We start from the raw sequence: 12,952 nt of genomic DNA, 5'->3' as shown, positions 1-12,952 counted from the left end.
GCACCAAATGACCTCTGCCTCTCTGAAACGTCCTACAAGACGATGAAGGACTTTGAATAATTCAATCCCAGTAATGAGAAGAATAAACAAATGCGTGCATGAATATTCAGAGATTTAGTTCATATCGTTCCATCTTCAAAAGCCTTTGGAAAACATTGCAACAGCATGCGCAATCTGCTATGCAGCTGCTGCCTTTTCCATAAAGCGCACCGGCCGCTATACATACTCGTCACCGGCGATTTCGTGCGCGTCCTTTATTGGCTGTTTACGCGCTTTTATTCTGCATTTTTTTCGGGCGGGGGGGTTCATATACAAAATTGATATCTGTGACATGTCAATCCTTTGGCGCATTGCAGCAGATGTGTCCCGTTGGACGGTCAGGTGCCTAATTATGAATTATTATAAGTCCTTGACTGTATGGTTTGTGTTGAAACGGAGCTGGTATACTTTGTTGTGATCCATCCAGCAGGAGAGAAGAGGTCAGAACGCTTGTTTCATGAGGACAAAACAATAAAAGTAAAAAAACAACAACAACAATTAAACAATTAAATTGAGAAGGACGGACACTTTAAAACTCAATTATATGTTTTTATTTATTTTTAATTATATTTGTATTTAGTTTTTATGAGATGGATTTTAAGTAGGACACATAAGTTCTATGATTAAAATTATTTAAAATTCAAAAGATTCTTTAAAGAACCAAACCCGTAGATATATATTGTTTTTATTTCTGACTGATTTTGTTGAACTATACATGAATCTTATTAGAAGAACTTTCTCTGAAGTCAATTAATACCATTTTATTTATATTGTTCAACGTCACAAAATGGTCTCAATCAGCTAAGAATGCTGAAATAAAGCTCGTGAAATGTTATTCTAGTGGTTTGCAAAGCTCAATGGAGGCCAAAGAAAAGGAGATTTCAACATGTCACTGGTCAAAAGGCTTCCTCTAACGCCTATGTCTAATGTATAATAGATTATAATGTATGCATATATATATATATATATATATATATATATATATATATATATATATATATAATGCAATTATTATATTAAAATGTAAATTCAATGTTTGCTACTGTTATAGTACTGTTGTAGTGTGTCCGTGTGTGTTGGATTGTTGGCTGCATCGGTGCTGTTGTAAAGCATTTATGTGCGTGTATTGTGTAAACTACACAAATATTTAAACAAACAAACACCACCAAAGACTTTTCTTTCACTTTTCAATTAATCGTCTTTATTTTACATTTCAAACCCCAACACGATGAGAGATTCATCTGAAATTCCCGGTCCAAAGTAAGTAAATAAATATCATTTTCATTTTTTATTTTTATTTTTAATAAAAAAATAAACAAGTGGTCATTGTTCGCGTCGGGACAGAGCATGACAAGGAGACAATAAAGAGAGAGAAGATCGAATAAAGCAGGTGCAACACGTGAGTCTCCCCGCACAGTAACGAGACTCTAATATATGAATAATCCATCTACATATTTACACTCTATATCTGAGGTTGGATTCGGGCCCACAGGAAGACACAAATCAATTTGATCTTTAAATATCTGCAGAGACACACACACACACACACACACACACACACACACACACACACACACACACACACACACACACACACACACACACACATGCCCGGGCCTTCAGAGATGTCCAGTAAGAAGACACACCTGTTACACTTGAGGTTAATTACCATAAAACGCTACGTTAGTTTGCAAAAAACCCTCCAAAGTCCCATTGAGGGAACCCCAAAACAAACCCGATGGAGTCTTCACTGGCTCCGTCGACGCAACGGATTCAGCGACAGAGATAAATAAAAACAAAAAGAGTAACAATGTGGGGGAGGAGAGAGTCAGTCACAGCCCCCCACAACACGAGTCCGTCTCCACTTGAAGTCTGGAGTCACTTGGGGTCTCCGGCCAGCCTCGGCATGGGCACCGCGCTCATGCTGGTCACGTGCGGAGGCGGGACTTGGCACATGCTGCACGGGCACGGCATCCCGGTGCCGACGCCCCAGTGCTGGAAGCTGCTGCCCAGCGGGCCCGCGCCGGCCCCGGGCGCCTTGAGGAGTCCGTGGTGGGCTCTGACCGACGCCACGGCGGAGATGCCGGGCGCGGACAGCGACGCGGTGGAGACGGCCGGCGGCAGCAGCGGGTGGTGCACCGCCGGGTGCGGCGCGTGGGAGATCACCGGGTGTCCCGGCACGGGCCCCGCGTGCGTCATAGTCCCGCAGGCCGCCGGGTGGAAGCCGCCGTGGTGCCCGCCGCTGCCGTAGATCTCGCTCACCAGCCGCTTCATCTCCTCCAGCGAGTTGCTCAGCATCAGGATGTAGTTTCTCGCCAGCAGCAGGGTGGCGATTTTGGAGAGCTTGCGCACCGACGGTCCGTGCGCGTAGGGCATGACCTCCCGCAGCCCGTCCATGGCCACGTTGAGGTCGTGCATCCTCTTCCTCTCGCGGCTGTTGATCTTGAGGCGGATGGTCTGCAGCTCGTTCTCCGTCAGCAGCTTGTGGTCTTTCTTGGCCAGGTGGATGGCGAGGGCCTCCTCGTCCGCCGCGGTGAGGCCGCGCAGGCCCGCGAGCTCTGCCAGGTGGTCGCTCTGCGCGGAAGTCACGCTGGTGAAGCCGTGCACCGACTTCTTGAGGGTGGCCAGGAAGATGTCGTCCACCTCCGGAGATGAGGGTCTGCTCGACACGCGGCTCGTATCTGAGTCCATGGTCTTGTGTCCAGCACGGGGAGCTGCAGGAGAGAAACCCCGGCGCGTTAATGCGATCCTCTTTTCGGAGGTCACAGCGGCTTTTAAAGTAAGACAAATTGAGATGTAACTCGTTTAATTCATCATTATATAGGACTAACGCAGTCACAGGGTCTGATTAATTGGCATAAGATGAATCCTGCAGAAAATTAATATATTTTTTAAACATGGCTAATACATTTCTTTCAACTGTGACTGACTTTAAATAATCGTTGCATTGATATTTTTATCATCACATAAGGAATAACATAAATAACCAGTGTGTCCATCTCTTTCCCACGCTGTGTGTCGAGCAGAAGGAGATGCGCACACATTCTCATCATGATATCTGAAACATAAATTAATAATATTATTATTAATAATAATAATCAAGCACGTACCACGAGTGTTTTCCAAGCGCGAAGGGTGAGAAAAGCTGCACACGTCAAATCCACTTGTTACTCCGAAAGCGCATCTGACAGCCCATTTGGCACGCCTGCGTGCGGCCGCGGGCTTTATAGCCGGGATGGAGCAGCTCAGAGGCCGGGTCACCAGGACAACCCGGCGGCCTCCCCGCGACCAATCAGATCCGCGCGAGGGAGGAGGAGGAGGAGGAAGAAGAAGAGGAGGAGGATGAGGAGAAGGGGGAGGAGAGGGAGGAGGGAGACGGAGGGTCCTCCAGTCTGATGTAATTATACCAACACACAGCATTAAGTGAAATCAGACACACTCCCTCCTACATATGGCTCCTTCTTGTGAAAATGCTGGCCCGCATGCGGACGGATTTTATTGTAATAACACAGATGATAAGCCACGTTTTTTTTCTCTGAGAAGTGAATTATCTGTCTGTATTAATCCAATATCCAGTAAACAAATAATACAATAACTCACACCTCTTTAAATAAAAAGTAGAACAAAATGTACATTAATTGGATTTAATTGGGTAATTATGAATGTTGAAAACTGTGACTAAAAACACTTTTGTCGAATTTATTTATTTCTTTATCTCTGTACTTGATATCCAATTATTTTTTTTTCGACCCAATATTTTCTTCATTATTTTATTTTTTTAAATCGAAAATCCGTTCCTCAGCTCTTATGGTATATTTTCAACTCGCCCCCCTCTCCCTCCTGGACCACAACACCCTAAATGAGCAGCAGTAACGGGCTCGCATCCTGATAAACAGCGCAATATGTTTCCCGCCCGCAGTGTTGCTGGTAATGTGCTGTTTTTCCGTTGTGACCCGCTGTCGGCCAGCAGCTGCTGCTAAAGTGCATCTTTAACGTTAATTAATGAAGTGTGCAAAATTGTTTCTAACGGTTATGATCCGCGACGTTTCAATTAGTCCGCAGTGAGCGATAGCAGCGGCCGGCCGGCCGGCCCGCGGCAGACATACGGGCCCCAAACCGGTGCTTTGCCCTCGGACGTAACTCAGAGTGACAGCGGCTTTGTCCCGCAGCAGGAGCGGGGCCGCGCGGTCAGACGCCATCGGCGCTAATTGCCTCCACCAGTTTATCTGTTTGTCACGGGACTGTCCCGTCTGTGTAGGAGTATTGATCCCAAATATACAATACATGAATTAGAATAATGCTGGCTTCTTCCCTTCTCTATGTATAGGATGACTTTGAACCGTGAGATTTTTTTTAGAATAATGAAAAAAATGTGATGAGATTTTTTTCATTTTCAGAATAAATAAAAATAAAACCTCTCGCCTAATTTGATTTTATATTTCAATTTTTGTAGACGTTTAGGTCTATGATTAACGTCTTTTTTAATACAATGTTTTAATGTTTAATGTACAATATGTTTATCTGTGGTCCGTTACGGTCCTGTTTGCGTCCTGAACGGAGACTGTTGTGTGCCGTGTATGTGCGCATGCGCACTGATTTAAAACAACAGAGCGCAGTTGACCGGAACTAATGCTGGAGGGCGGGCCCGTTACGGTCACCTGCCAGCCAATCACAAACCAATAACTTTCCGTAACCGTGAGTCAGGTGTCACATCAGTCCGCCGATGATGTCATTAAATCAAGGTCGTCAACCCGCACGCTCACACTTATTTTTTAATGTGTATTTTCTCACTGTTGATCTGCGTGTTTCCTCCTCCCGTTAAATCACATTATGGTAATGGCGGCGGTGTAAGTGTCGTTTTAAATCAGGAGGTTTGTGTGTGTGCCACCTCGCTTCATTAGACATTCCCTCACTCCCTCAGAGCGGCAGCCTCGCGCTCCTCTCCAGCTGCAGGGCGCCTTTCCACTTCCTGTTGTGAGTCATTACTTTATGAGCATTAAGTTTGTTCAGTGATTGACATCTGTCAGGAATGATGGAGGCCTTGTGTGACTGTGGACTCTCACATGGTGTTTGAGAAATATCTGTTTATCTCCTGATCTTAAAACATTGATTTAAAAAGAAAAACGTTCTCAACCTTTTAATGGCACAAATGGTCATAGGGCCCCAAACCAAGGTTGAGAGAAACTCCAAGTCATGAAGTGAACCTGTGATGACCTGCAGATCTACTTTTACCCATATATATATATATATATATATATATATATATATATATATATATATATATATATATATATATATATATATATATATATATATTTATATACTACCATATATTACTGTGACAGAGACATTTAAGGCTGCAATAAATCTCTCTTTCTCTATATACTGTCTATGAATATACAGTAATGTATATATATAAACAAATCATGTTTGGTCAAAATGATCACCCAGATTGCTAAAAAAAACAGCGCTGCTGGGGGGAAAATATTAGAGCCTTCAGTTACATATTGTATCAAATCAGTGTGTAAATTAAATTTGTCACATTTCCAGCCTAAAATCCTTTTTTTCGTGTTATAAAAAAAAGAAAACAATGACAGCCAGGCGTTATAGTGAATGACACAGTGAGTGTTGGCCTGCTGCTTTCACAGTCGTTTGTTCTTCTGGTTTCAGGCTTTCCTCCGCGCTCTGAAACCCCGGCTGCAGGGATTTGCTCCCGTTCCGCCACAAGAGCCCACTGGTGCTGTGGGACGAGGCTCCGGCTCCCAGTGCAGACCAGACAAGGTCCTCCACACCAGACTGGATCTTTTCCCGCTTCAACCCCGGCAGAGCTAGGCCCGGTAAGGAAACGGTTCTCCCAAACGCAAACAGTTACAAGCAGTACCATGCTAAATAGTGATTACTGTCATATTAGAGTTTGATTGGAACGAACCAAAATGAGCGTGAGGGGGGGAAAAAACAGCCCGAAAGCAAATGTTTGTGGAGACGGGTGTTTTCAACATTCCCTGTTCCCCTCCAAATTTGACACTCAACTATAACTACACTTCCCACCACCATCATCTCTCTCTCTCTCTCTCTCTTTCTGTCCTCCTCTCTCTCCCTCTGTCCATCAGTCTGGGTGGCGGTAGGCCCGGTGCCGTGGTGAATACCAATAGTGAGGAGGAGCATATGTGAGCCATACTTAATCCTGCTAATCTGCCTCCAAAATAAAAAAAAGAAAGGGAACAAAAAAAAAAGAAGCAGAAAAGAGTGGAGGGTGGAAAAAACACGAGAGAAGGTTTCTCTTTCTGTCTGAGGAGCTGACCGGCTGAGGCCAAATGAACTGAAAGACATGAATAATGTCCTGGCTCTCCCCCTCCATCCCATTCTTTGCCAAATCTTGGAACGAAATGAAGCAAAATTCTCGCTTTTGTTGAAATCTGTAGCGAGGAACGTGAGACGCCGCCTGCCACCACCACCACCACCGCTGCTGCTACTGTGTGTGTGTCTGCCGGTTAGATTCACATGCGGCTCTGCCCCACAAGTGATTCACTGTACATTAAATGGCGAAGTTAAGTGCCAGCACAGGAAGTGCAGCTCCTTTGAAGAAGAGCAACAACAACAAAACACACATTATGACAGGCAACGTGTTTCCCACAAAACATATTTGAATGTTGCGACGTCACAGTACATGCATGCACACATTCAGTGGACTCAGACGCCTCTGATTTCCAGTTGAAATACAGGAGGAGACACAAAGGACTCGCACAATGTGAGGAATGGTTCTCAAGAGAAGATCCGCAAAAGTGCATGAACAGAAACCTTCAGTTTGGTTTATTTCGCCATCAAGTGAACAGCAAGAAATTCGTGCCTTAAAAAGTTCTTGTCTGTCATTTCTTGGTATCGACCTCACGCAAGAACATCTTCGCATCCTTTTTCCTGAAACTAGCGGCAAGGTTTGCTCATACAAGTGTCCCGAGTCGGATTCGGCCAAGCAGATGCACGAGAGTGAGACTTGATTCCCTCAAAGGTCCTAAAGTGGCCAGAAGAGGGAAAACATGCTTGTGTGGCGAAGCTTGAGTCACAAAAAGTGTCACCTGAAAGTAAAACGGACTTGAACTTTAAAAAATAAGTCAACGGACAAAATGATGACACGTCTCGCAGTGTCAGAAGTATCAGTCGAGACACTGAAACGATTAGGAATATATAGAAAAAGAGGGACTGGTTGGCAGAAAGGAAAATTGTTGAATGGCACAAATCCTGTTAAATCACTCAAAAATACATTTTGATCTGATGATGTCACTCGGAGGGAATGTTAAAGGATCACCACTGTTATTACAATCCATCATGAGGAGGGGGGGGGACCATAAATGTCTTCCTGGAAATTGCATTTCTCCCAAAACTGCACCATGAACCTCATGGTGGAAGAGTCCACATGTCACAAACATCCATCCAGTAATTGTTGAGGCGATGTAGTCTGGACCAAAGTTGTGGTGGTTGAAATAATTCCTAAAATGTCCTTTAGATATACAGATGAGTTACAGCTCTACCAAACTAGAGGGTGATGAAACATCAGGGATGTTCGTCCAATGTACAGTCTGGTGAGCCCGGAGGCTGATCCGCTACCTCTGCTGGTCTCTACAGGTGCATGTGGAGTGAAGAGGTCTTAATAAGCAGGCTGCCGGCCACCTGACACATGATGTGGATCCTCCCGGCTACGGATGGAGGGAGTCTTCAGGCCCCTGTGCCTAAAGGGGCTGGACAGTGTTAGGTTATGCTGGCCTGGGGCTTTATCTCTACAACAGCTATTAGGAGGTAATTAAGTCCTAACACTGCAGAGCCTCCCATGGTTACTATAACATAACTGCAAATGGGAAGCTTACAAGCTCCTTTAGACGGCATGACAAATTGAATGGAACTCATTGGGCTTGGGCTATTATTCCAGCGGCCCCATCTGGCTGGGAAAAGATAAAGGGGATTTGCTGGAGGTTGTGAGGGGTTGAGCCTCCATGCTCGATGTGTGTGTGAGGGATAAGAAACGAGAGAAGGGAGGGCGGGGGGGGGGGGGTCCCTGGTCCAGAGTAGGGAGTGTTTTGAAGGTTCCAGGGGGATTTTTTTTTCTTCTTCTCCTCTTTGGTCTGAGCTTCAATTCAACAGGCAGCCTGAGATTTGCTTTGGCCAAATGTTACAAATGTTTCGACAACCTGGTCTCTGATCCTCGGGGGTCACCCAGGAGGGCACGGGGGGTACAACGGCTTTACGCCCAGAGATTTAACAAAGCAGCATGGGGATGAATATATTCACACTTGTATTCACTCCCCGGGCCTCCAGATGCTTGTTTTAGGGGGACGGAGGAGTAGACCGAGCAGCACGTTACCCAAAGCAGGCCAGCTGGCAGTTTGTGTCTTTAGTACGTCTGTGACCGGATTTGCGTGGACAAAAAAAATGTCACGTTCTCTGGAGTGATGCCGTCGATTGTCAACGGGGGTAATGATGGTGAAATTATTTTACGGCTGTTTAAAGTGTTTTAAGGATGTTTAGAAAGTTCTGGAATGTATTTGGACTGTTTTTCCGCTATTGGTTTAAATACAATTGAAACAATCAAGCCACATAATAATCGACACGCATTGTTTTTCCCCAATTTTGAAGTTTTGAGATTTTGGTGATCTTGTGTGGGAACCAGTGTGCATCAATGGGAGTGGTCTGATCCCGCCCAAGCGTCGAATTTATCACCTCATTTGGTTATTTCGGGGCATTTTTCGTGTCACAAAATAACACTGACGCAATATGAACATCGGCCAAATCTTCTTCTTCCTCCCATTACGCTTGGCACAGAACAAAGTAGTTTTAGCACCACCATCTGGTGTGCTGTTGAATGGACACATTGATTTCCAATTGTCTCTGATCCCTGGCGGCAATAAATACAATTTAGGGTTAAGTTTATCACCTTGTTGGATTGGAAACCGGCTTTGAAGGCAGGTAGACAAGCTATTTTGAAAGGTTCAGTTGTACACTCTACTGTGCATTGTAACGGGATTTTTTTTTACAACAGGATAATCTTTTTTTTCTCAAGACTGAAATGACCAAAGACGAGAGTCTAACCCGTGTTTTAAGAACACTGGCTGCGCGTGAGGGTCGGGTTGTGTCTTGCGGAGAGAACTGTATGTGAAGTGACCATAAACCTGTAATCTCGAGTCTATGAGAGTCATTTTCAAACATCTCCCCACTGGAGAGCTTCTCTGAAAAGTTGAGCATACTGCCTTTATGTGGATGGACGGCTTGAACAAAAATAAATTGTGTCCGTGTTAAAGTGGACGAGGGCCTCGGCCCTGCTGAAAGTCACTAATAGCCCTACAGTATCCTCAGTGCTGCGTCACAATGGGTGTAAAGGGGTCTAATGATGGGGATCCGCCTGGCTTAACAGGCTCTCATTCAGATGGCCATTGTCAGAAGGCCGGAGACAATAGGCCGAGGAATAACAATGGTGTACACAAGCAGCCCAGGCCATCCCCGCTCTGCTGCAATTAGCGTCATATGGAGGGGCCGAGAGGCTGGGTTACATTCCTTTACTCTCACTACCAGCCTCCTGATCCCATCACACACGAGCTCATCAGCCCGAACAAAGGGTCTTTACTACTTTATTACCACCCCCATGCTAACCAGCTGTCACCCCCCCCACAGACACTCAAACGTATACCCCCAAAATTATGTTTTCACACCTTTTGGGTTGGAGGTGTTTTTTGTCTGGAGTGGTTATGGTGAGGTCAGCTGGTGTGACTGAAAATGGATAGTTTCTTTTAGAAACAAATGTGAAATGGTCTGAAATGGTGGTATGCTGGTAAAATGTCGCCTGAACAATTATGGTCAGAGATGTCTGTGAAGCAACAATGTTGAGAAGCCAGCTCTCTCTTGCCCTCGATGTTGTAATTCATTTTACTGAAAAGTATTGGTAATCAAAGTAGTTGTCAAGAGATGAGCATTTAAACTTTAAACTTTATTTTGTTTGTCATATAACATACTTTTTACATACATACATACATACATACATACATACATACATACATACATACATACATACATACATACATACATACATACATGCAATTGGTCTGCTGCATTTAACCCATCCTTCGCAGGAGCAGTGGGCTGCTGCTCAGAAGCACCCGGGGAGCAACTCGGGGTTCAGGATCTTGCTCAAGGACACTTTGACTGTCTACTACTATCATAGTATGTCGTGATTAAAGCTGTGAACACACAACAATAAAAAGTGTAGGTCAAAAAGCCGAACCAATGAGTAGCTCTCTCGGATCTAAACTAAACACATTGGGTGATAACTTTAACTTTAACTTTCAGGTTCACTTCAAAATAAGTGCATTTATATTGAGACAGGCTGGAATGGGCTCCAGCCTGAACAGACGGACGGGTGGATGGATGGATGGATTGATGGATTGATGGATTGATGGATTGATGGAGAAATGGATTGATGGATTGATGGATTAGTGGATTGATGGATGGATGGATGAATTGATGGATTGACTGAGAGATGGATTGATGGAGAGAAGAATTGATGGATTGATATCTTGATTTTGACCAAGTAGTTTAGTGTTAAACTTAACCTCAACGACAAAGATGGCAGGTCAAAGGCACTCGCAAACCCTTAGGGTTTGAGGACCTGTTGCCCAGGCAGGGTCGTCCTGTTTGAATGGCAATTGAAAGAGCAAATGTTAACAGACTTTGGGGTCGAGATAACGAACAGGTCTCCAGGAGAGGGCCAACGGGTGTCCATGGAAAGCTGGAGAAAGGAGGGTGGTAGGGAGGGGGGACTTTTGGGCCCAACTGGGCTACTCGACACACCAGCAATTATTCTATCATCAAGCAATTTCTTTTTTGAGGAACACAAATTAGAGCCACGCTGGTTCAATTAAACCAACACCAGTTCCTTTTCCAGCAAGATGCTTGAGGCTTCATTAGGATAAAAAGGACAGAAAGGGTCTGCTGCCGTGCGTGTCGTTGCACGTGAGTAATGCATGTATGCCCATTATGTCTGTGAGAAATTTTGAGTGTGTGCGTCTGTGTGTGTTTGTGTGCTGTGTGTGTGTGTGTGTGTGGGCATGTCTCCCCTTATTTCCAGTCCATTGAGGGGCGGTGCTGCTGCTTGCTCTCTGCTTGCCCTGGTTTTGGTCCAACAGAACAGAATGTGTGGAGGGAAGGAGGGAGGCGATGGGAGAAAGCAGCAAAGAGGAGGCGGGGGTCCGCTCGGAGGGGGCTGTTTGTCACTGGGAATCGGCTCAGGGTGGTTCACATCATATGGCCATTGATGGCCGCCCCTCCCCTGTTGTAAAACAAGCTCCTGTGGGCCTGCCTGAACACTGGGGGCATTGTGTCCCACCCTCGCAGGACACATACCACCCAAAGTGCTGCTCCCCCCACCCAAAGGGCACCCACAGCACGTCTCCCTCTGTCCATCCCCATCTCTTCCCTTCAGGTGAGTCTGACGATAACCTCAAGTTGGAGGTGAATCGGCGGGAAAACAAATGGGAGGACGAGGCAGACCGCGACCATTTTGAGAGCGGCAGGTAACTTGCTAACGAGGCCGGGTGCTGAAGGCCGGAGGCAAAAGAGGGAGTCGGCGCCGAGATGGAGGAGGCCGAGGGAGGTGCAGAAAGGAAGACAGATTTGAAGGGCCGGTGTAAAGGGGGCGTTCCCCGCGGCTTCCGTAATATGGAGGGGCTAATGGGAAGATTGATGGATTGAGACAGCAAAACAAAACAAGGGGTGGTGATAAAATGTAGAGTGGGGGATAGAGCGAGCGGGGATCGGGCTGAATGGCGTCTTGAAGCCCCCCAATTCGGAGGATGTGTGAGTGTGCGTGTCACAGGGGCCGGGAGAAGGAGGAAAATTTACCGCATTTGGGGGCAGGGAGTGGGCGTGACTCGTTCCCTAATTACCAGGGAGGTCTCGGGAGCTCCGGGTACAAGACATGTGTGAAGGGTGGGAGAATGAGACAGGATACAAGGGGTTAGTGCAGGTCAATGCTGACCACCTAGGATGCCCCTTGCAAAAGCCGCGCACCCCCACTCCGTTCTGACTCTCCCCGAGTGCCCCGGCTGAATGCTATAAATAAATATCGTGTCCTCTCCAGCGAAAGTTGATAATTTACTGCCCACCCATTCCGTTCTGCCCATCTCTTCTCCATTTCTCAGCGCCGTTGCCAGGAGGTGAATGGAGCTCGTCCTTTGAGATTGGAGGGCCAGGCCTGTGTTTTCTGGAGGGGCTGTCCTCAAAGTTTGGAGCACCCTGGAGTGGACACACACACACACACACACACACACGCACGCACACACACATATGCTTATATCTTTGAATGCCACACATGCTCCTTTATCAGCCACTTCTATAACACTAACCACATGGCAAGAATTTGAGGGATTCTTATGGGAGTAACTTGTTGTTCGACTAAGGCAACGAGAGCCAACTCCTTTCTTTCCTAATTAAATTAACAGGCTAACTGGACAAACAGGTGCTTCAGTTGGATGCTTCTGGGCTCGCAGAGGATCGCAGTCCAAGGCAGACGAGTTCATAATGTGGGGGCGTGATTCCCATATTGGTCGATTTATTCCAAAAAACGCGTACATTAAAAAATATAACAAAAACAACTGTTACAAAGTCCCACACAACCTGTGCAGTATAACCCAAGTCTCATTATCCAAACACATGCATTCTCACCAAAATCTTAAAATAACATACTTCCAGCACGAAATGAGGTTTACTTTCGGATCGTCTCTCCTTGTGTTTATCGATAAAACTGTCCAGATAATTCCAGAATACTAGAAACTGGATCTAACAGGCCAGATGTGTCAAGAAACTCAGAGATAGACAAACGTATAAAGAGAAAAAGAAAAGTAAATCATTGTTGCCCATCACAGTTAGTATGAAT

The 12,952-nt window shown here is 45.7% G+C and overlaps 1 protein-coding gene across 1 annotated transcript; it reads right to left on the bottom strand.

Annotated features, from left to right (window-relative positions):
• Positions 1 to 1,228: 1,228 nt before the first annotated feature.
• On the bottom strand, positions 1,229 to 3,222 carry olig2 (oligodendrocyte lineage transcription factor 2). Its single transcript, XM_068572749.1, has 2 exons — positions 3,150 to 3,222; positions 1,229 to 2,753 (listed from the first exon to the last, which is right to left on the bottom strand). The coding sequence occupies exon 2, from the start codon at positions 2,728 to 2,730 to the stop codon at positions 1,918 to 1,920; it is 813 nt and encodes a 270-aa protein (XP_068428850.1). The 5' UTR covers positions 2,731 to 2,753; positions 3,150 to 3,222; the 3' UTR covers positions 1,229 to 1,917.
• Between the last annotated feature and the right edge of the window lie 9,730 nt (positions 3,223 to 12,952).

The sequence above is a fragment of the Clinocottus analis genome, unplaced genomic scaffold (genome assembly GCF_023055335.1).
Source record: "Clinocottus analis isolate CAN_PGR_092001 unplaced genomic scaffold, fCliAna1.0.p SCAF_12, whole genome shotgun sequence".
NCBI lineage: Eukaryota > Metazoa > Chordata > Actinopteri > Perciformes > Cottidae > Clinocottus > Clinocottus analis.
The sequence above is the reverse complement of the archived record's forward strand: the minus strand, read 5'-3'. Positions and strand labels throughout refer to the sequence as shown.

Coding starts and splice junctions, on each gene's coding strand:
- olig2 (XM_068572749.1), bottom strand. CDS start 2,730: ATGGACTCAGATACGAGCCGCGTGTCGAGCAGACCCTCATCTCCGGAG.